At 45.0% G+C, this 24,847-nt stretch overlaps 1 protein-coding gene across 1 annotated transcript in view; it reads left to right on the plus strand.

Annotated features, from left to right (window-relative positions):
• PPM1D (protein phosphatase, Mg2+/Mn2+ dependent 1D) overlaps positions 1 to 24,847 on the plus strand; it is a 212,737-nt gene that overhangs the window by 159,319 nt on the left and 28,571 nt on the right. Inside the window, exon 5 of the mRNA XM_078679807.1 lies at positions 21,302 to 21,544. Coding sequence (XP_078535933.1) covers positions 21,302 to 21,544 — 243 coding nt within the window. The remainder of the gene's footprint in view (positions 1 to 21,301; positions 21,545 to 24,847) is intronic.

Genomic DNA, 24,847 nt, shown 5'->3' on the forward strand with positions numbered 1-24,847 from the left:
AAATTAGGCATGTTGATGAGCTCCAGGCATTAACCTTGAAAGAACCTTTCTTCTGGCTACACAGAGATAGCGGTCCTTCGAACCAACCCAAAATTCCTTCCAAAAGTGGTCTAATCTTTCCACCTCAATCACTCCGGTGAGTTGCCAGTTTTCTTTCCGCAACTGGATTCAGTTGCGTAAAGAACCCTTCATATCCTAGATATCAAAAGCGCTCTAATGTCTTATATTGACAGAAATAGAGTTCCATAAAACAAAACGCCTTTTTGTTGCTTGTTCGCTCCCAGACACAGGAAAGCCCATATCTCAAACTGGCATTTCTAGCTGGATAATTAAATACATTCAGACATGTTATGGCAGAGTTAAAAGGATGTTGCCTACACGCCTTAGGGCCCACACACTACTCGTAAAATAGGGGATTCCATGGCTTTCCTGGGAAACATACCAATAGCTGATATATGTAAAGGTCTACCCCACACACTTTCACCAAACATTAGTGTGTGGATATTTTAGCACGCCAACAAGCCAATATAGGGCAGGCAGTAGGCAGTGTTACGTACTCGTTCAGACAACTGCAACACCCACAGGATAGCCACAGTTTTTAGAGAGGGATTGCTTTACCGTCTATGCAGAGCATGTATTTCTACAGCCACACATGCCTCGAACAGAATAGGTTACTTATCCTGTAAGCATCTGTTTGTGACATGTATTGCTGTAGATTAACATGTGCCTACCCTTCTCCCTGGACACCTGTGGCCTTTGCAGTTCCTTTACACTATTTCATTTGCATGGACGTCTCTTTACTGATTCTTACTCTCACTCCATTCTCACCCTCCGGTGGGAAAACAATCTAAGAATGCAGTCGATGCCCATACGCCTTTTTACCAAGAGGCGGTGTCACTTTGCTTCATTGCCCGAAAGACTTCTTCGAGGGAAACAAATTTTTTGCTCAATCTGGACCCAACACTAGATGGGGGAAGTATGCAGGGCATGTGAATCTACAGCACACCATGCTACGAACCGATGCTTACTGGGTAATTAACATATTCATTTTTCTCATATACCAGTCGTGTATTATCAAGTTTAGAAACTTTGTTAGGCCTTAAACTACTTCAAAGCTGTTTCTCTAAGGAAATAAAAAGCTCTAGCAAAACCAGTAGGACTTTCCTTGGCAAGCTAGCGTATTTTTCTATTAAAAGCATGAAACAAATGAAAAGAAAACACATGCAACCACCCCAAGATGGAGGCCCTAAACACGTAGTAAAAAATTGAAATTGATTTTATATCATTTTAATGACGCATAGATTTTAATCTAGCAGGCAGGTGTACTTTGAAAAGGAATAGAAACCTGTTTTAGCTTTGCTTGTCTCAGGAAATTTTTCTTATTGGTGCAAAGAAAATGTACTATTGACTTTGAAATGTTGCAACCTGAAGACCTAGCTTAAACATGTGACTAAAAAACAACGAAAGGCTAAATAATGGACCGATTATTGCTTGCCCCATGCCTCACTCCCCCTTTCTTGGACCCAACCCCCATCTGACAGAGATAAAAAGCGATGTGATACTGCCAGAGTTCGCTGCATTGCATCACTTTCTTTCCCCTTATTTTTAGCCTTAGTACAACTGTGCTGCTGTGCTAAATGACTGACAGTAAAGAAAATACTGTGATGCGGTCAGCACTGGCCGTGTCATAGAGCTTTTTTCTATATTTGCCTTTGATTTAAGCGGTGCAACATTTAAAAAAAAACATAGACAAAGCTAATAGAGCTTGCTTAGGTGAATGCTTGTTTTCCAAATGCTGTTGTGGGAAAAAGAAGGCAATAACTGACCCCCACAAATACTGTGTGTGTTTTGTATGCCTGCCTCTCAACCTGTCTCTGAAAGTCCTGCATCTGGTGGGAAGATTTTAATGAGAGGTTTCCACCAGCCAATCCGATGTGCAAATGTGCGGGGTCTGTTGTGCTTACCTGATAGACCTGAGGGATGTTGGTTGCTTCATTGGTTTCTCTACCGCATACATGTCCAGGAGCTCAAACCTAGCACATAACCCTTCAGCCGTTCCTCTTGGGGAATTTTGTCCTGATCAGACCATCAACACAATCTGCTTGAGGAAGCTGGTTTGAATGAGATTGGCAGTTTTGTCAACTGCAGCTCAGAAGTGGTGGCATTGTGATTGGTCAAGCTATGTTCCTGCCAGTACAGCATATCACAGGTACCACAAACAAGTAGGAACTTGAAGTACAAGTCATTACTCCGAATTTTGATTTTAGAGGCTAACTATTTTATCGGTTACTAAAGCCACAGAAGAAAAGACTGTTAACTTTCCCTCCCATATTGTTGACCCTAGTCACTTTGATGACGTTCTTGAATTTGGGTAAATCATGCCTCCTTGTTTTGTAGATGGCCAGCAGATTAGTTTCAACTTTGTGACGCCTCATATCCGTCTTCCATACATGCTATTTCATATTTCTAGGAGTTGAGTAAGAATTATCTACCACAACCTGCTCTCCATGTACAGTATGGACATTTTAGCGTTTTGGGAGGTTATGTGCACTATTTAAGTGACCAGATAGCCCTTACCTTTCATCAGTTCTCTTCCAGGGGATCCTCATCAATAGTCATAAGCATTCGAATATTCCCGCCCATGCGCGGGACCCCAGAAACATTATATTATATGTGCCCTACATATATATACTCATATATTTATATATATATTTATATATATTTATATATATATTTATATATATATATATATATATATATATATATATATATATATATATATATATATATATATATATATATATATACACATATTAGAAACCTGAGAAACAACACCAAAGATTGTTTAGAAACTGTTTTAATGCTTAGGCAGCAGTAGAAATTCTTATAACTCACTGAAAGCATAGAAAGCTCCCAGGCTGCATTGCAAACACAGTCTAAAATGACCCCCGGTATCCCATCATGCCTCAGGGGTGACAGTTAGGCCAGTTGTTCTTTCCGGCTCCTTCAGGAAGGATCCTGGTAACACAGCTCCACTAATTTCTGTTTTCTGACAGAAAATTACTTCATTTTGAACAACTTTTTCTGCTTACTTTGACATTTTACATCTAGTCAAGTAAGAAACTGTCTAAGTCCGTTTAGTGAGCATTTTCAGCTGAGAATGCCTTCACTTTTTGACAAATGTCCTTCTTGTAGCAACAAGAAGGCAAAATCAGACAACCACGACGTTTGTATCCTGTGTCTGCCTGAAGAACATGATCCAGGCACCTGTCCTCACTGCGAGCACCTGTCAGGAAGAACTCTCAAAGACAGGGAGAGAATTCGCATCTATGGCCTGGCTCACAGGTCATCCAGAGGAAGGTCTCCGGTGAAGAAGGGTTCCAAGAAGGCTAGAACATCTTCAAAAGAGAAGTCTTCCCACCCTTCAGCTTCGGCGTCAGGCTTGGTGCTGAGAAAAGAACCACCGGTGGGTCGTTTGTCTTTAACACTACCGTCGACGGCGGGCTCGCCGTCGAAAAGAAGAGCAGGTACGTCGACGACGCAGAAGGATCCAGCTCCGTCGTCGAAATCCCCACCGCCGTCGTCAACCGGGCGACGATCGGCGTCGAGGAATGTAACTCCGCCGCCGTCAACCGGGCGACGGTCGGCGTCGAGATCCAAGGCCTCTCCACCGTCGTCAACCAGGCGACGATCGGCGTCGAGGGAGGTCACTCCTCCGCCGTCGTCATCCAGGCGACGACCGGCGTCGAAGTGTGACTCCTCCGCCGTCGTCTAAGAAACGACGTTCGGCGTAGAGGATGCAGTCTCCGTCGGCGTTTCGTCGACGCTCGGCGTCGAGGGTGACCAGTACCTCGCCGCTGTCGTCGCACAGACATTCGACGTCGAGACAGAGGGCTCCGTCGGCGGCTGGTCATCGCCGTTCGACGTCGAGAGAGAAGGCTCCGTCGACGGCTGGTCATCGCCGTTCGACGTAGAGAGAGGGCTCCGTCGACGGCTGGTCATCGCGGTTCGACGTCGAGAGACCATAGATCCTCGCGTCGATCGCCGTCGAGGCATTCGAAGTCGAGATTGTTGGACCCGCTGACTCCCCATAGGCGTTCGACGTCGAGAGAAAAACATACGACGCCAGAACGCTCAACGTCGAGACATTCAGAAAGGGCTCGATCGTCGTCAAGAAACTCTGTGATCATGGTTACGGAGTCAGCTTCTCGTCATTCTACTTCAGTCTTCTGGCTCCTCAACAACATCCTCAAGGTCCAGAAGTCCTGTCTTCAGATCTCCTGTGCGTCAGCCAGATCCTTCGGCTGCGGAGGTCAGACTGTCACCCAGATGGTACAAGTCATTGGACCATTGGCGAGATTCAGGGGCTACCAAACGTATGCACGAGTATGTCAGTCCGCAACACAGATCTCCTCTCCAGAGACTGGTGGATGAAGTGGACAGGCGTAGTCCTCCCAGGCGCCAAGCAGGCAAATCACCTGTGAGAAGACCAACCAGATCTCACTCTCCCAGAAGGGAAAATCTGGTGAAATACCGATCTCCCAGAGAAGATCCTGTCAAAATCTCGTTCACCAAGAAGACAGGATCCGGTCAGATCTCGCTCTCCTAGAAGAGAAGAGCACCCAAGATCATCACGTGAGAGGAGGCACGGTGCTCACCGTGGACGTCGAAGAATTCCGTCTACTTCATCTACCTCTTCTACCAGGTCTTCCAAGAGGGATTACTCTCCCACGTTGACGGATAGTCCTACTTCTAGATCCTCTCCAGTGGATGACATCGGCACTTATCTGGATGTCCTGCAAAGAGGAGCTCCGAAGCTGAGCATTGAAATGTCTGTCCCCCAGGTTACTACGACAGTAATTTTTGAAACTTTGCACAAAAAATCTAACTCTCGTCCACTGCTGCCTTTAGTCCCGGGGATTATGGATCTGGTCAAGGACGTTTTCCTAACTCCAGCAGCCATCAGAGCGGTGCCAGCCCGCATACAGAAGAAATACAAACCGGCTTCTTCTGACCCAGTTTTTGTAAAATCTGACCCTCCAGCAGACTCTGTGATAGTGGCAGCGGCGAGGAAGACTCATGCAGTTGCTGCTTCCTCTTCCGTCCCACCAGATAAGGACAGCAAATCTCAGGATTCGTGGGGTCGCAAAGTGTGCAATTCAGCTGCCTCCACACTGAAGGTCTCCAGTGCGACCGCACTGCTGGGTAGATACGACAGAGCCTTATGGGACTCCATGGAAAGGTTCAAGTCCAAACTGCCAAAGGAAGACCAGAAGGACTTCGAAGAACCTATGACAGAAGGATGTCTGGTGGTGAACCTGTTGATAAGCACAGCAGCGGACGGTGCAGTGCTTGCGGCACATTCCTACTCACATGGGGTTTGTGCCAGGAGGTCGGCTTGGTTGCGCCTCACAGGGCTGAAGCCGGATGCTCAGCATCGCATCCTTAATCTTCCCTTTTTGGGTTCCTCTCTCTTCGGAGAACATGCTGACGAAGAGATGACCCGTATGAAGACTGAACTGGATACGGTAAAAGCGGTGGGTTTGGAGAAGAAAAAAGAATTCAAACGCCGCTTTAAGACCAACGGGGGGAGAGGGGCTCAACAGAGGGTTCAAACCCCTCAATGGTCCCAGAATAAGAATCAAGGAAAATCCCAGTTCCGAGGCAAATCCAACAGAGGTAGAGGAGGTCACCAGCAGTCCTCTACCACCACGAGAGGAGGAACGGCTTGATCAGTGGCTTCCTCTGGCGCAGTTGCCCACTCCAGTGGGAGGAAGTGCTTCACAACACCTGGCAGAGTGGGTCAGCATCACAAAAGATCAGTGGGTGCTGAATATACTGCGCAATGGATACAGGCTACGTTTCCGTGCGCTTCCGAAAAGCATTCCTCCAAAGAACTCTTGCCCTCACCAGCTGAGCTTGCTCCGCAGAGAGGTGACAGTCCTACTACAAAAAAGAGCTATAGAGGAAGTTCCTCCCTCTCAGAGGAAAGGGAGTCTACTCGAGATACTTTCTTGTCCCCAAAAAAGATCAGGAGGACAAGTTCAGACCTATACTCGATCTGCGTCTCCTAAACAAAGACATCGTCAGAGAAAAGTTCCGCATGTTAGCTCTTCACCAAATATGCTCACACCTTGAAGCCGGAGATTGGATGTGTTCGGTGGATCTGCAAGATGCATACTTTCACATTCCGATTGCTCTACAGCATCGCAAGTACTTGAGGTTTGTCGTAGGAAGCAAACACTACCAGTACAAGGTGCTACCCTTCGGACTCAAGTCCGCACCACGAGTCTTCACCAAATGCATGGCAGTGGTGGCGGCTTTTCTTCACAAAAAGGGACTCTTCATCTACCCATACCTGGACGACTGGCTCCTAAAGGGCCCGTCTCCGGTACAGGTAACGCACGATCTGCAACTTTGCCTACACCAGTTGCACAGTCTCAGTCTCCATGTGAACCTGGAGAAGTCAGTCCAGCGGCCGACACAGTCCATCCACTACCTAGGCTCCGTTCTGGACACAAAATTGGGAAAAGAGTTAACTTCGGAGGAGAGACTTTTTTCCATGAGGCAGAAGTGTGGGATTCTATTAAAGTCTCGGCTTCCAACAGTCCGGCAGGTAGCCTCCCTGCTGGGTTCCATGGTGTCCTGCATTTTTCTCATCCCGCACGCCAGGCTGAGAATGTGGCCTCTACAACAGGCTCTCGAAGACCAGTGGGACCAGGCGACAGGGCGTTGGGAAGATCGTATCACTCTTTCCCAAGCAGCGAAGGATGCCATCAAATGGTGGACTCTGACGAGGAATGTGCTGGTGGGATTGCCTTTTCACCAGCCACTACCAACCCAATCTATAGTGACAGATGCCTCTCTACAAGGCTGGGGAGCGCACATGGGTCCCCTTCAGATTCAGGGTCAGTGGTCTGCACAGGAGCGGTCGTACCACAAACATGCTGGAGCTCAGAGCGGTGTTTCTAGCTCTCAAAGCTTTTCTTCCAGCGATCGAGTCCAACTCAGTCTTAGTTCAGACAGACAATACAACCACCATGTTCTATCTGAACAAACAAGGAGGCACACGGTCACGCCCTCTCTCCCGGGAGGCTCAAACCATCTGGCACTGGCTTCTCTCTCGAAACCTTTCAGTGGTGGCGGGGCACCTTCCAGGCAAGTTAAACATCAAAGCAGACGCACTCAGCAGGCACTTCGAAGATCAGCCAGACTGGGTGCTAAACGACGAAGTGGTAGAAGAGCTTTTTCGTTGTTGGGGTCGTCCAGCCATAGACTTGTTTGCGGACGAAGAAAACGCAAAATGCCACGCCTTTGCGTCCAGATTCCACCGGCCAGGGACGCAGAGGGAACGCTCTCCTGATGTATTTGTCGGGAACATTTGCTTACGCGTTTCCTCCCCTGCCTCTGATTCCGAAGGTAGTTTCCAAGCTCCTCAGGTCGGACATGGAGATGATCTTGATAGCTCCGGATTGGCCACGACAGTGGTGGTACCCGGACCTGCTGCATCTGTCTGTATGTCCACATAGAAGACTTCCTTGCAAACCGGACCTGTTGAGCAAGATGAACGGGAGGATACTGCATCCCAACCTCTCATCACTGAACCTGACAGCATGGCACCTGAGGTCCTGCAATATGGGCATTTGAATCTGCCTCCCGAATGTATGCACATGTTAAAGGAGGCTAAGAGACCTTCCACGAGAGCGTCTTATGCGTTCAAGTGGAAAAGGTTCTACATATGGTGTAGGGATCGTCACTTAGATCCAACTAAAGGGCAGGAAGAGGTAATCCTGCCATACCTCCTTTCCATGGCAACTTCTGGTTTGAAATATGCTTCCATTAGAGTGCATTTGTCAGCCATAGTAGCGTACAGGAAATCGCCTAATCAGATTTCTTTCTTTCAGGTTCCGGTGGTTAAGGACTTCCTCCAGGGGTTGAAAAAAGTGTATCCCCCTGTGCAAAATCCTTCTCCTCCTTGGGAATTGAACCTGGTTCTATCCAGGTTAATGTCACCTCCTTTCGAGCCCATCCACAAGGCCACCTTGCAACATCTCTTGGAAAACTGCCTTTTTGTGGCGATTACCTCAGCGCGCAGAGTAAGCGAGATACAAGCGCTCTGTGCGAAGGAACCATATACTGTTTTCCACCACAATAGAGTAGTCCTAAGGGCTCATCCATCTTTCTTGCCTAAAGTGGTTTCTGATTTTCATATAAATCAGTCCATTTCCCTCCCTTCGTTTTTTCCAAATCCTACGACCCCAGCCGAGCCGTCACTGCACTCCTTGGATCTTAAGAGTGCTCAAGTTCTATTTGGAAAAGACTAAAGGGATCAGGAAAACTGATCAACTGTTTGTGAACTATGGTTCAATGAGGACGGGCTTTCCAGCAGCCAAGAGGTCCATCTCCAGATGGATTGTCTCTTGCATTAAATTGGCCTATCAGCTTGCAGGCAAGCCTTTATTGGTGTCACCCAAAGCGCATTCCACTAGAGGGAAAGCCGCTACAGTAGCTTTCTTACATGACATTCCAATGTCAGAAATATGCAAGGCTGCAACCTGGAAATCGGTTCATACCTTTACGAGGCATTACTGTCTCGAATCTGATTCCAGGGCCGATACTCAAGTAGGGCAAGCCTCCTTGAGAAATCTGTTTGGGTAGCCTATAGCCTGCTCAGGCTTGTTTATGAGATTACTGTCTTGTCATTCCTTTGCCCGCAGGGAAGAGGAGAGGCTCGCTATTCTATTCTAATGCTTATGACTATTGATGAGGATCCCCTGGAAGAGAAGGATTAGTTACTTACCTGTAATCCTAGTTCTCTTCCAGGGGTATCCTCATCAAAGTCATAAGCAACCGTCCCGCCTCCCCGGGCAAAGGATATTCTTTAATAAGGAGATATTGTTAACCTATTTTGTTACTGGGTTTGTTTCAGTCTCCGAAAACAACAACTGACCTAACTGTCACCCCTGAGGCATGATGGGATACCGGGGGTCATGGGTGCCTTAAAGGCACGGTGTCAGTTTTTGTATACAGCTACAGGTTAGCTTTTCAGTCTTTTTAGACTGTGTGTTTGCAATGCAGCCTGGGAGCTTTCTATGCTTTCAGTGAGTTATAAGAATTTCTACTGCTGCCTAAGCATTAAAACAGTTTCTAAACAATCTTTGGTGTTGTTTCTCATGTTTCTAATGCATATTATTCATGTATGGTGGAAATTCTTCACTGCATATTTCAGCTCTGGTGTGATTGGGCTGCTATTGCATGTTTTTAAATATATATGTATATATATATATATATATATATAAGTATATATATATATGTGGGGCACATATAGTGTTTCCGGGGTCCCGCGCATGGGTGGGAATATTCTAATGCTTATGACTTTGATGAGGATACCCCTGGAAGAGAACTAGGATTACAGGTAAGTAACTAATCCTTACTTACATCTCAAGCTGAATTGTTATTCAAAAACATTAAATTAATCCTTGTGACTACGGTGTTTTAGAAATGTCTTCACATTGCAAATAATAACTTCACATATAAATTCACTTGAACTACTATTACATGTAATTTATAGTCTTGCTAAGGTGTGGAAGAGTAAATTTTGCCATGTTCTGTGTCCCTACGCCTCATCCATCATGTGTTATGTGTGCATGATCAATATGCATATGTTATTCCCCATTTCTGATTAATGACGCAATTCCAGCTGTGTCCACCTCTAATATGTTAGTTTCCAGTCCTCGTGAATACTACGAATATCAGGCCTATGTAAGTAATGTTGCCACGTTTCTCAGTGTGCACGTTATTCAATTATAAAGTCTCCGTTTCCAGGCCTCAAAAGGGCCCGGACCACAGATTCAGCTCCTGTCTCCTGAAAGTCTCGCTGAGGAGCGATACAGCCCCCACCTGTATCCTCGACCCTTCACTTACTTCCTGCCTTGCAGTGCCCGGTGCACCCCGGCTCTGCCTCTGAGTCTGCCAAAAGTATGTTATAGTTCCTGTTATCAGTTCAGTCCTCCTCCTCTGCATTCCTAAGCTACTGAACTGCATCAATAGTTTCCGTCATTGTCTAGCCTTCTCGTCTCCACGTTAGAGAAATACTGTATTTAATGGTCATTTAATATTCTTCACGCACTACATGTAGAATAATGCATGGTCCAGTCTTAGAATCAAGTTAGCTTTTCCCCTCATGACTTCTAGTTTATATCAACATGTTCCCTAAACATTAGATACCAGATAGGGTTTAGGTACATGTCGCTCCGACCCTCCAGACTCTAGTCTCTGCTCCTAGCACAGAGTTCGTAGCCCCCAGCTTCTCCTAGTAACACGTCATTGCTAGTTTTCGCGCACCATTAGGTTAGAGGTCCCGGCTCCTTAGGTAGCCCCCTCCAATGTTTCCGCCCATTCATGACATATTCTGTTACGTTTTGCATCACATGTCTAAGTAAACTCCCAGTTACACCCCTTATTTCTGTTATCTCTCGCGACTGCTACGCGTCACGCCTTCTACTCCACCTACTGTTACGCCTACTGCAATGTAATGCTATGTGTTTGCGCTATGTATATAAGTCAATGTTTTGTTATTGAATGTTAGCGCGCTCATCCCAGACCCAGCCCCGGCAGCTGCCGGGCCTTATTGTCCTATTCCCATGCAGGTTGTCCTGATCCTGTCCTTATGCTGTAATAAACCTGCAGAAACTCCTACTACCTCGAATCTTGACTCTTATTTATTGAGCTATCTGTTATGCTATAAGTCTAGTCAAAAATAGGGTATTATTTATTTATTTACCACATAATGGCGCCCGAATAGGGACTTGCCCTTTCCCCACGCGTCGGTGAAGCCACGCCGACCCCCTGACCCTCTGCAGTCGTGACGGAACTCTTCTGCGCAGTGGCAGATATTTCTGCTCAAGTATCCCTCAGGCCCACGGAGGAGGCGGTCCAGCATCCGAACGAGACGGTGGAGGAACGCGGCGAGTCCCGACCAGAGCCCAAGCCGAGAGTCCAAGGTCCGAGGTATCCGGAGGTCCACCCGTAATTGAAGTCCGAAGTCCGAAGTTCGTCGTCGTAGTCCAGTCCCGTCCGAGGCCTTCCGTTCCGTGCTGCCCGGTGAGTACCATTGCTGGGGTAGTGTCTAGACAGGGTCAGTCTAAATTGACTCCTGGTCCGTGGGTTGGTGGTACCCAAGCCCACAAACGAAGTGTTCACCTAGGTGGATACGGGTCTTGATGTGTTCCTTTATGGGACCGGTATGTTCCGTACTGTTACAGCAGTGCATCCAGTAACTCTAGTCTGTTCCGTTCTCGAGAATTCTGTTCTGTTTCTGTTTTCAGTATTTTCAGGTAGTATTCTGTTCGAACTGTTATTTATAATGTTGTTTAATGTATTTCCAATGTCGTGGTATGCCTGAATTGTTTTCCCAATTGTTATTGTTTTTCGTGTATTGTATTGTGTTCCGATTCAAGTTTAGAATGCCGCTCTTTTCCAAGTTACGTCAGTTAAAAACTAGAAAGGGTCTGCTGGAAGCAGCAGTTCCTGTTCCGCCCAGGGACAGTCCAGGTCACTTTATGTATCAGAAACATGGCATAAGCGCCATATTGTATCTAGATTTATGGGTAGAGTATACCAAACAGTTAGAAGAAAAGTATAGATGGCCCGTATCGGGTACATGGGATGCCGAATGTATCATGCGAGTAGAAGAAGCATTATGGAAAAAGAAAGCCAGACAGTCACAGAAAGATGCCATCGAGTTATGGCGTAAGGAAGCGCATAGAAGAACGGAAAAGGAAGTCAGAAAGTCAGAGTTAAGTAGAGAATCCCAAGAACGAGCCCAAGAAAGAGAATTAATCGAGATAGGTGAACAAGTCAAAGCCGAACAGTCAGACAGACAGAGGCATGCCCTTATTAAGGGTATGTATCCTCTCCTTGCCGAAGGCTTGCTAAAAGCGACCCCAGAGGCACCCAGTAATTTCCCGCCACCATTAGTTCCGACCAAGCTACGTCACAAACCGACCGCAGCTGATATTTTTATTTCGTCCTATTTGGACGACACAGTTCCAGAATATGCAAATCCAGTTCGCGCTCCACCTGTCCCTGTAAATCAGGCACTTCCCGTTTCTCCAGACACCGGAGTACCTGTTACGGTACCCCCGGGTCAGTCTGCCATACAAGTTCAGCCCACGTTACAATTACCGACCCTGCAAGCACGAAGAATGTCAGTCGACGATTCTAGTCTAGGGGCCGCAGGAGGAGGTCCTCCTCAAACCCCGCCGCCTCACAAGCGTTTATCAGCACTCGAATTACATGCTCAAGCATCACAGCGTACTCCAAAAAGTAATAAGTCAGTTACAGAAATCAGACAAGCCCTTGCCGAATGCGTCTATGACACAGTCCCAGGCGAGTATAATATGGTTTTATATTCCGTACGCGTAAGAAGGGTGACCGAGTATCTAGTCACCTTACCAAATATGAAAGAAGATCTAGACAGAATATATCGTTTCATCCGTACAGGGGATGATCCAGAAAGTATTGGCGAGATTATGTCTCAAAGGAAAGCCGAGATTCAGCTCATGATATTAAAGTTCCTGATCAATTGTCTAATAAGAGAACAAGATTACCCGTCTAAAGATCCCGCCGAAATGAGAATCCTGACAAGGTGGAGTGATAATATAGCCGAGGGTAAGCACAAGACCATTAGTGCCATGGAAAGTATGTACAAGAAAATTCGTAAAGAAGTAATAAGGTTACACGAACAGCGTAAAGCAGCACAAGTAAGCGAGAAAGAAAGTATCTCTGATCCTGAAGAGGAAGAGAACGAGAATCCCGCCAGAATAGCGTATGTAGGAAAATCCAGATTTCCAGATCGCCATTTACGTCCAGAACCTAAGTCTATGTTTCATCATCCAGCACCAGAACGAGGCTCTCTAGAACAAGTATTTCAAGCTACCGATCACATTCTGAAATCACGAGTCGGTTATAGCGAATTAAGTACCATGCATGAACAAGAACTAGCCCGATCAGCAGTCCGATGGATTACTGATTCTACCACTTTTCCAGACGAAATAGTGGCACAAATGTTTCTGAAACTGCCCCCAGCCGAGCAACGACTGGTGGGTATGTATATGATCCAGCACCTCATTACCCTGTATGAGGGTCAACATTCTGATCCAGGCCCGTTACATGATATCCTGAACGAGTTACTCCAGTACAGATGGAGAGGTCTAGGTACCGATTTAATTAGTGTCATTCTAGAACAGCGCCACAAGTATAGAACGTTCCTGAACCCGCATTTTGTTCATGTTTCACCCCCAGAAAGTAAACCATTCTACATAGACAGACAGAATCCGCTACGAGAAGTCCACCCAGTCCAAGGGGCGGGTGGCGTAATGCAACGAGTGTTTGTATACACTCCGATATCAAAGATGGAACTTCTTGAAATGAAGAAATTAATTCCCTGTCATGACAAAGATCCAGCAGGGTTCCATCGAGAATTAAAAGACATGCTCCGTATGGGAGAATACACTTACCCAGATATCATTAAAATGTTAAAGGTCCTGCTACCCGCAGGGGTGTATGAAAAGTTAAAGGAAAAAGAATGGGAGGTGGGAGAGAAAAAGATCGATTGGGCAGCTCTAGAAGCTGAAGACAAGGCACGAGTACCAGGTACCGGTCTTGGAGATAAATGTAAAGAATTACCAGAATTATTGATTCAAGTTTTACCCAGATTATTGACAACTAGGAAAGAAGACTGGGATGCAGTCTCAGCCTGTAAACAGAAACAAGAAGAAGACATTAGTGATTTTTATTCTAGATTTGAAAAATGTTTCAGTATCAACAGTGGTCTCAAGACAAGTAGTGAGTCATACCCTCATCTTTTCGTTACCAAATTAGTCGAGAATTCAAGTCCACAAATTAAAAACCGAGTTTTGAAAGTCGAAAGCACCTGGCAAGCAAATACTCCGTCCCAGATGCTCCAGATGCTCCAGTATCACCAGAATAGAATCAGGGAAGAGCAAGAACACGAGAGAAAACGTATGAAAGACACGAAAATGAAAGTGCTAATTGCACAATCTATTCCTCAAGACAGTCAGAAGAGGGGTCCGAATCAAGCCAGTCATCCTGCAGCTCCCGTTAAAGGGAACTGCAATTATTGTAAACAGCCAGGTCATTTTATAAACGAGTGTGCAGTTCTGAAACACAACATAGCTACTGGTAAGACTAAAGAAAGACCACGTCCGCCGAGACAAGAACAAGTTTCACAGACTCCTCAGTCACAGAATGCACCACAGACAGTTACAGTACCGCAGCCCATTGCTGCAACACAGCATGTCACATCACAGATGTACCAGTATGCACAGTCCGAGTATCCAGAGTACCAGTCATATTCATGAAACAGCCTAGAGAGGGAGGTAGGCTTGCCTCTCATCGAGATACCTGTAGACCAAGAAGGTCCCTATGTTCATAGTCAAGTATTAGGGAAAGACAGAAAGTTTTTGATCGATACAGGGGCAAGTAGGACCACAATTAGTCGCGCCGAAGTTCCAGGGGCTCCGCTCTCAGGCTCAAGAAATGTTTCCCTTGGATTTTCAGGAAAACCCATAGTTAATGAGATATCAAAGCCAGTTACTCTAGAAGTAGGTCCATTGTCCCGTACTACTGATCTGTTACTTACTAAGTCATGTCCAGAAAATCTATTAGGTATTAAGACACTGAAAGAATTAGGTGCAGTTATTTGCTGTTCCCCAGAGGGAATACGTCTGTTCCTACGTGACTTTAAGGGTCACTATGTATTACGAGATTTTGATTCAAGATTGTCTAATGTTCCACAGCATTTATGGGCGCACGGTCCAACTGATGTAGGTTACATGCAAATCACACCCTATCGTGTGACTCTCAAACCAGGTGTAGTGTTACCACGAATCAGGCAGTACAGATTGCCACCTGAGGCTGTAGCAGCCTTATCCAAAATTATTGACGAGCTCATGGCTCAAGGAGTAGTTGTAGAAACTGACTCCAATGTATGCAATTCTCCGATCATTCCAGTCATGAAACGTACTGATCCAAATGCACCCCCAGTATATCGATTAGTGATTGATTTACGAGAGCTTAACAAATGTATTATTCCTCAGTACCCAGTTGTTCCAGACATTTCTTCCCTGTTAACAGCCATTGATTCCGAAGCCATGTTTTTCACTGTTATTGACCTCAAGAATGCATTTTTTAGTGTTCCAATTCATCCAGACAGCCAGTTTCTTTTCGGATTCTGTTTAAATGGAAGGAGCTATATGTTTACACGCGCTCCTCAAGGTTTCACAGAAAGCCCTAGTATTTACAGTCAAGCACTCAAGAGACAACTAGACAATATTCACATGCCAACTGACACTGCCCTGCTCCAGTATGTCGATGATCTACTGATCACAGCCCGTTCTGAACGTGACTGCGAGCGAGCATCACTTACAGTTCTGTATTTTTTAGCCGAGATGGGGCACAAGGTGTCACCTTCGAAGCTTCAATTCTGTGTCCAGCAAGTGGTATACTTAGGACACTTGCTGTCCAAGAGGGGTAGGCAGTTGACACCCGACCGTATCCAGTTAATAGCGAGTCTTCCCCAGCCCAGAACCCAGAAGGAGGTACGTGCTTTTATCGGCCTTACTTCTTATTGTAGACAATGGATTCCCCAGTATGCATTCCTAGCCAAGCCACTGATACAGTTAACGACACAGGAGGCAGCCGTATCGACTGTCCTCCCTTGGACATCTGACCATACACTTAGTTTCAACGAGTTAAAGAAAGCCCTATGTCAAGCTCCAGTCCTAGCTACACCGAACTACAGTAAGCCTTTTACACTTTTCGTTACAGAACGCGAAGGTACAGCATTATCTGTTCTCACACAAGATCAAGCAGGTCAATACAAGCCCTGTGCTTATTTTTCGAGCACATTAGATCCAGTCGCCCAGGCGTTGCCTGCGTGCCTCAAGTCAGTTGCAGCCACAGCACTAGCTATCAGACAAAGTGATTCCATAGTTTTAGGACATTCCCTGACAGTACAGGTCCCACATTCAGTAGAAGTTCTTTTAAACCGAACACAAACTCAGCACTTGACAATTGCACGTTTAACAGGTTATGAATTGACACTGTTCCAGCCACACATAGAAATTAGACGCTGCAACGTCCTGAATCCTGCTACACTGTTACCATCAGTTAATTTAAATCCAGACACACATGATTGTGTGGAAGTAGTTAACATTACGACAAAGCCAAGACAAGACCTGACAGATATTCCGTTACCAGATCCTGACCTGACACTTTATGTGGATGGTTCATGTATGAGAACTAGTACAGGAGAACTAGTCGCCGCGTATGCAGTGACTACTGACACTGAAGTTATTGAAACACACCGTATTGACACCCTGTCCGCTCAAGCAGCAGAGCTAGTCGCTCTGACACAAGCCTGTATACATGCCAAAAACCTGAAGGTTAATGTTTACACAGATTCACGTTACGCATTCGGAGTTGTACACGACTTCGGAGTGCTCTGGCAGGAGAGAGGTTTTATGACTTCTCATGGAACCAAGATTCAGCATGGTCTCCTTATTCAAGCCCTGTTAGATGCCATACATTTACCGACATCTATTGCTATCATGAAGTGCAAAGCACATACGAAAGTTACTGACATTATTTCCCAAGGTAATGATTTAGCAGACCGCACAGCCAAGCTTACAGCACAGACTCCAGATATTCCAGTAAACATGACACATATTCCAGATCTGACTACATGCATGACAGTTAAGGACCCTACTCAAGATGTCATAGATATCCAGTTACGTGCTACTCCCGATGAAATCAAGAAATGGTCTGTACAAGGAGGGGTCCAGACAGATCAAGGATGGTTAACGAAGGGTAGAGCCACATGGTTTCTCCCCGATTCTATGGTTCAAGTCATTATCAATACCGCACATAGTCCAGCACATTTAGGAGAAAAAGCTATGTTAGACAGTATCCAGAACATTTGGTTCAACAAGCATTTACGAGCTGCAGCCAAGCAGAAAGTCCGTACCTGTATGATATGTTGTCAGTTTAATCCAGGTAAAAGTGTCCCGGTGGAACAAGGTGGTTTCCAGCCCCCTGACCACCCTTTTGAGGTCCTCCAGATGGATTATATTCAAATGGAGCGATGTCGAGGTTTCAAGTATGTCCTTGTAGTTGTATGCGCTTTGTCCAGATGGACAGAAGCATATCCAGTCCCAGATTACACAGCCGCGACCACTGCCAAGCAGTTGGTTCGTGAATTCTTCCCTAGATATGGACTCCCTAGAGTCGTATATTCTGATAACGGCCAGCCATTCTCATCTGAACTCATGAAACATGTTTCCCTTTTGTTAGGGTACCAGTGGAAGTTCCATTGTGTACGCCATCCAGAAGCAGCTGGACTAGTCGAAAGGCATAATCAGACTCTGAAAATCCGTATAGCAAAAGTTTGTAAAGACAAGGGTGTGGACTGGCTAGTAGCTCTGCCAGTCGCTCTGTTTTACATGCGTATGGTCGCACATTCCAGATCAGGTCTGTCCCCGTATGAGGTCGTTTTCGGCCGCCCCCCTAACATGTGGGGTACTCCTAGACCCCGAAGTATTACCGATGTTTCATGTAATATGCTGACAGATTACCTAGCTTCCTTGATGTCTGCCCTCAACTCATGTCGTTCACAGGTTGCCGCCGCATTTCCAGACAATACCGAGGTGGCACCGCACGAGATCGTTCCAGGCTCCCTAGTGATGATCAGAAATTTCGACAGATCAAGTCCGCTGGAACCACGTTGGAAGGAGCCACGTCAGGTCCTCTTGACCACCCGAACTGCCGTCAAGTTGGAAGGCAGGAAGGGGTGGGTCCACCTTTCTCATGTAAAACTTTTCAAAGGACCGAAACCAGTCTTCAAAAACATTTCCAAGAACATTTCCCAGGATTCGAAGGATTGCCAGAACATTGTTTTAAAGGACTGTCCCGCACAAGACATTATTACAACCCCTCCCTTGTTAGAGAAAACTCCGCAACAGGAGTATAAGTTAAAGCTCAGGTCTAATAAGTCAGCCAGTTTGATTGTATAAGTCCTCCCCTAGGTGAAACGGTTAGACTGTTTCTGACATGTATAAAATAGACCCCCATAGTGAGAGAGTCAGTCAAAGTTCAATCAAATGTATCGTTTTTCTGAGTTTCGTATTATTTCTCAGCATAATGGTTTCTTGCACCAGCTATGCTTTCTATCTGTGTTTTCCAGTTCCTCATGTAAATCTGTCTGCTCATGCTACAGTAGAGCACACGTTTAGTGATCTACCTCCTCACGAATATTCATACCGCCTCGCCATGCGTAATAACACATTTATCCGTATGTTACATTATTCACACCAGACCAGCAATGCCACAAATTGTTGGGTGTGTGGTCGACTCCCCCCTTTCCAGACACCGAAGGGAGTTCTGCCACTCTTTCCTTATCCATTCTCACACAATGGTTCGTGTGGAGCATGGTCCATGTTAACGTCATCCTCAACAGATATGTCTTTTCTTAACAGTACATGTTTCCCAGACAAGCAAGGTTTCCCCCACAGAACAGGTTTAGATTTAGAAAATGAAGTATATAATTTAGGAAATTATTCGTCGAATTTCATGGTCCTGAATGTTCAGTCTGATACTACTCCAGACTCACCCGCTATTTCAGTACTACCAGTCAAAGGCGAATTATGTGTCCGTAGTTATGGTTCTGTACATATAGGTCATAGTGAATGTACTACTGTTATCAAGTATAGTGACAGTAGGAAATCTATTTTTAAAGCTTCACGTCATTCTTATTTTGTTTGTGGTCAAACTGCATATGTCCGTCTGCCCCTCGATTGGGAGGGAACCTGTTACATTGCTTTCCTACTGCCACCTGTTTTTCTAGCCCCACCTGACTATCATAGGAATTCTTTCTTAGTACACACTAGACACAAGAGAAATCTCCCGATTGTCGATTATACTGAAACCGCCGCAGAGCAATTCATTGATATAGATAAAGGTGTTTTCCCTTATTTAGGTACAGTTGTAAATAGTAAGCTAATCCGTAGGTTAACAAGAACCCTTGAAGCAGTAGTAGATGAGACTGCCTCCGCTCTAGGTAATTTAACTGAAGAGCAATCCTTTATGAGAATTGTCGTTTTACAGAATCGTCTCGTCCTTGACGTCATACTGGCCGATAGGGGCGGGGCCTGTAGAATTCTCGGATCCAGTTGTTGCATTTTCATTCCAAATAACGCGCCGTCTGTTTATTCAGCTATAACCAGACTCCATAAAATTGCCCATCTGTTACACCAAGATCCAGACACCTGGACATGGTCCGGTTGGTTCTGGAATGTAATTTCCGCATGGGGATGGAAAGTCCTGTCCTTTCTAGGTATTGCAGTAGCGATCATATTTAGCTGCTGCCTCTGTATACAATGTGGCCCTGCGATTTGCAGCATGTGTGCTACCTCTTGTATTCCCCGTCCCAAGCCCTGTTCTAAATCCCGTTCCAAGACAATTCGAGACGAGCAAATGGTACTGTATGAAATGATAGACGGTATCATGAATATTGATGTTTCCTGATGGAAACGTAGTGACAAGGAGGGAATGTGGAAAAGTAAATTTTGCCATGTTCTGTGTCCCTACGCCTCATCCATCATGTGTTATGTGTGCATGATCAATATGCATATGTTATTCCCCATTTCTGATTAATGACGCAATTCCAGCTGTGTCCACCTCTAATATGTTAGTTTCCAGTCCTCGTGAATACTACGAATATCAGGCCTATGTAAGTAATGTTGCCACGTTTCTCAGTGTGCACGTTATTCAATTATAAAGTCTCCGTTTCCAGGCCTCAAAAGGGCCCGGACCACAGATTCAGCTCCTGTCTCCTGAAAGTCTCGCTGAGGAGCGATACAGCCCCCACCTGTATCCTCGACCCTTCACTTACTTCCTGCCTTGCAGTGCCCGGTGCACCCCGGCTCTGCCTCTGAGTCTGCCAAAAGTATGTTATAGTTCCTGTTATCAGTTCAGTCCTCCTCCTCTGCATTCCTAAGCTACTGAACTGCATCAATAGTTTCCGTCATTGTCTAGCCTTCTCGTCTCCACGTTAGAGAAATACTGTATTTAATGGTCATTTAATATTCTTCACGCACTACATGTAGAATAATGCATGGTCCAGTCTTAGAATCAAGTTAGCTTTTCCCCTCATGACTTCTAGTTTATATCAACATGTTCCCTAAACATTAGATACCAGATAGGGTTTAGGTACATGTCGCTCCGACCCTCCAGACTCTAGTCTCTGCTCCTAGCACAGAGTTCGTAGCCCCCAGCTTCTCCTAGTAACACGTCATTGCTAGTTTTCGCGCACCATTAGGTTAGAGGTCCCGGCTCCTTAGGTAGCCCCCTCCAATGTTTCCGCCCATTCATGACATATTCTGTTACGTTTTGCATCACATGTCTAAGTAAACTCCCAGTTACACCCCTTATTTCTGTTATCTCTCGCGACTGCTACGCGTCACGCCTTCTACTCCACCTACTGTTACGCCTACTGCAATGTAATGCTATGTGTTTGCGCTATGTATATAAGTCAATGTTTTGTTATTGAATGTTAGCGCGCTCATCCCAGACCCAGCCCCGGCAGCTGCCGGGCCTTATTGTCCTATTCCCATGCAGGTTGTCCTGATCCTGTCCTTATGCTGTAATAAACCTGCAGAAACTCCTACTACCTCGAATCTTGACTCTTATTTATTGAGCTATCTGTTATGCTATAAGTCTAGTCAAAAATAGGGTATTATTTATTTATTTACCACAAAGGTAAAACGTTACCATTGAAGATGGCTAAAATAAATCATGCATAATAACAATTTTGTAAAAGTGTTTGAAATGTAGGCATGATTTCCTTCTACACACATCTGTAGTGTTCTGGCAGCTGGTCTAGGATATACCTTGCATCCAAATTGAGGATAAACTATTAAAGGCATGTGAGATGGTTTGCTGCTTGCTTTTGTTCTCTTCGAGAACTTGATGGGTGCAGAGAGAGAGAGAGAGATCGCGCTAGAGAGATGGTAAACCGTAGACAGGCAGCTGTTTCAAGCTTTTCAAGTAGTTTCCAGTAATGCCAAAAAGTTTGTAACACAACAGTCCTGAAGGACGAAGGCCACATAGTTGACATGATGAACTTTTTATTTTTTTTATTGTGTTTAGCTATTAAGGAATATCATCATAAAAAGTAAGCTAATTAATTCTTTATTCATCCTATTTCCATTTCATTTTACAGGGAGAATACGGACCATCGTGTGCCAAAATGCTTGTGAATAAAGCTTTGGGCCGTTGGCGGAAGCGCATGCTTCGGGCAGATAACACTAGTGCCATTGTAATTCGTATTTCATCCTTGCTGGACGAAGAAAGCAGCTTTGTCAATGAAGAGGAACTTTATCTGAATCTAGCAGAGAGGCCGAGCTATACCAGTCCAGAACCCTACCTACTGTCTTCATCACACTGTGCTACTCCCCCTATTAAGGTAACACTTGTAACTGAAATTGAAAGTACTAACAAGTTATATGGGCAATATGAAATGTTACCATTTAGTTTTTCACCTCATGATTACCAAAGTTTTAATGTTAATTTTTAACGTTTGTAACTGCACTTATGCAAGCTACTCCCTCCCATTTATAACTGCATGAGAATTGCCTTCTGGACCAACAGACAGGACTGGATAGCTTCTCAAAAGAACAGTGTCACTTATATTTTTATCTGAATTCTTCAGAGTAATCCAGGAAAATGTTCCTCCATATGACCCTCTAGTTGACTTAGGTCTCCATTTTGCTCATGTTTTTTTCTTCCCATTAGGCAGGCCTTTCATTACTTGGAACTTTGTCCACTTAATTACTTGAGTATTCTACTTAAACAGCCACCTGGCTTAGATTCATCTCTTCTGGGCCTGATATGGATGTTGACTCTTCATAGTTGAATGAAAGCAGTCCTGTTTGGGTAAGAAGAATTTTGTACCAGTGCTGTCAGAGGGCAAGCACACATCTGTACCATTCAAGAGTGCTTTAGTAGGATCCATCAGCACCTAGTGAGAGGGTGATACCTGTGTGGGAATGGTCCTGTGACTACCCATTGCGGGAAATAAAGTAGTACAAAGGGACTGTAGTGTCCAAATTCTACCAAATAGGATTGACTTACCTAGATCGTATTCCCTGAGCCAGTGTTACTAAACTAAAGTGCAGGGTCCAGGTTTAACTATGTCATTTGAGACTGGTGCAGCTGCACCGTTTTTAAAGCCTATTCTTCCGTTCCTCAGGGTTTTACCCAAAGGTGGAGTGCAAGATTTTGGCAATAAAAATAAATTAAGTAATCAGTATGTAATGTTGTAGATCGCATGCTCTGCTCTCTAGATCATGACGTAAAAAGCTTTTCAGTGTGTGTCAGTTTTTAGTTTAAACAGGCTATATTAGTAACCTTTGTGATTGCACCACCATTATATAGAAAGATGCAATCAAAGTAGATTTGGGAGTATTTAACGACTAATAGTTCATAATCTTTTGGGGTGGGTGAACTCCGAGAAAGAAGCACAGTGTTCTGGTGACCAAGAATCTGTGTAAGAATTTGTTGTGATGTCAAAACGGTACCGATCTAGATGGCAAGGAGGACACCCCTGGACAAAAGACATCATAAGCAAGTGCCACAAGCCAAAAGGGCCTACGCAGTCTCTACTCTGGTTGCCTGTGGCTTCTCGAATACTTTCCTTCAAACATAAGGAGGGTTGACCTTGGAAAACCATTTCAACCTCAAACTATAATCAGCCTCAGATTGCCTAAGGTATGACCTCTTTAGGTGTTGCTTTCAACACCTAAAGTTATACTAGCAATATTCTCTGCACTAAAAAAGCCGTAGATCAAAAGTAAAGGACTCCACACTGTTGTCTAGTGTCGCGGCAGATAGACAAGATGTATCTATATTGACCGCAAAATGGGCCATATTGTAGCAATACCTCATAAAGATTTCTTTCAGGCAGTGGACGTGACCAAATCGAGTCTCTTTTATCACATTCTACCAGTGTTGGGCACATTTGGTGCTGAACAAAAAATCTCTCATGAGGAAGCCATTTCACCTACGTTTACAGAATTTCCACATTGCCAAGTGAGAAGTGGCCCCAGGTAGCATACTTTACCACTGGTACTTGTACTATAAGACACATACCCATCAAATGTGCCACCAGACACAGATGGCAATGAGAGAATCATGGGTAACCGTGAGGAGCTAGTTTCGTGTTCTGAGGATGCATGAAAGCTATTTAATTGGGCAGTATCATATAAAACCGTCAACCCCAGACAAAACTTAAATGAAACATTGCTCAAAGCTGAAAGAACAGTACAGTTTTTGCCCTTGACATAAAAGGTTTAACCACAGAAAATTTCAAAATGTGTAATAAAGTATAAAAAATAACTAATGTATAACACTCTTATTTGAACTAAATAACTCAACTCAGAATCCAATATACATTGGTGGGCATATTCCTCCTGATTCAATGGTTGTTCGCTTTGCCGCGGTTAGACATTGTACCACTAACGGCTCACCTCCAGATAAATAATGAGTTTTGACAGCATAAAAGAGTTGCAATGGACACAGCAAACTCCTGCCGCTCCTCAGCAGTTATGTCTGACTCCAATGGAAGGATTCCAGAACATAAGAAATGAAATGTAGAAATTATGGGTGAAAGCAAATTATTTTCAAATGCAAGCATGTGTCGCTCCCTAGACACCTCCGGTTCAGCATGCTGCCAAATAAATACAGCGATACAAAAGGGGATGATGGACGGAGCGTTTGAACAAATCAAACACTCACCCCCAGTCAACTGATCTGTGTTTAATCCATCACCATTCTTTAGTTCACTCAGCCACCCCAGTTCAGACATGGCTATATGCAAATCAGTCTGACCCTGTGCCTCATGGGAACAGTCCAGCCCGAACTGCCAAGCCATGTCTTCCCTGGACCGGAAACAAGCATCCTGGGACCGGTTTCGGATTCATAATCCTCATCAGCCAGGCTATCTTGAATCCAGTGGCCAAGTGAACAAGGGACTCACGTCTGAGCATACCCTGCCACACTTAGGGCGAACAAAGCGATACAAAAGGGGATGATGGACGGAGCGTTTGAACAAATCAAACACTCACCCCCAGTCAACTGATCTGGGTTTAATCCATCACCATTCTTTTGTATCACCAAATAAATACAGGCATTTTAGTCTGCTTTGTCAGTTGTTGCACTAACCGTAGCATTAGCAGAGGCAATCCTACCACCAAAGAAAGCCCTAGAAGGGAAGAGGTGGCTTGGAATCGTTTGTGGCTACGAGGAGATACCTCCAAAACTCTCCCAAGCCTCAAATTTTTTCTTGTTAGGCACTTTGGTGAGGGGGTAGTATACACAGTCTATAAAGGTGGCAGAAGATTACAAAAGACAGATGGACTAGATTGTTCAGAAAGGTTACTCTGAAATTCTAATCATTCAAGTTTTTGCAGCGTGAATCTTTCTGGATTCACTATGCTGTGCATTATTCCGCTGTCTAGTGGTTGGGTCCAGAATCGTAGTCTTTAATTTCTTCTTTTTTTTTTTTCGTAGCCCAGGTGGGCGTTAACATCCCACCTTCTGGTGTACTTCCTGTGACGCCGGCACGCTTCCTGCGGAAGCTCCCACCTTTGGACACCATCTTCAGATTCTTTTTTCCGCCGTTGGGTCTGGATCGTCACTGAGCGGTTCCAGAGTTTTTGGAGAAAAGAAGGGAAAAGCTGAAATCCACCCAAAAAGTTTGGAGAAGACA

Source organism: Lissotriton helveticus, chromosome 3_1 (genome assembly GCF_964261635.1).
Source record: "Lissotriton helveticus chromosome 3_1, aLisHel1.1, whole genome shotgun sequence".
Lineage (NCBI taxonomy): Eukaryota > Metazoa > Chordata > Amphibia > Caudata > Salamandridae > Lissotriton > Lissotriton helveticus.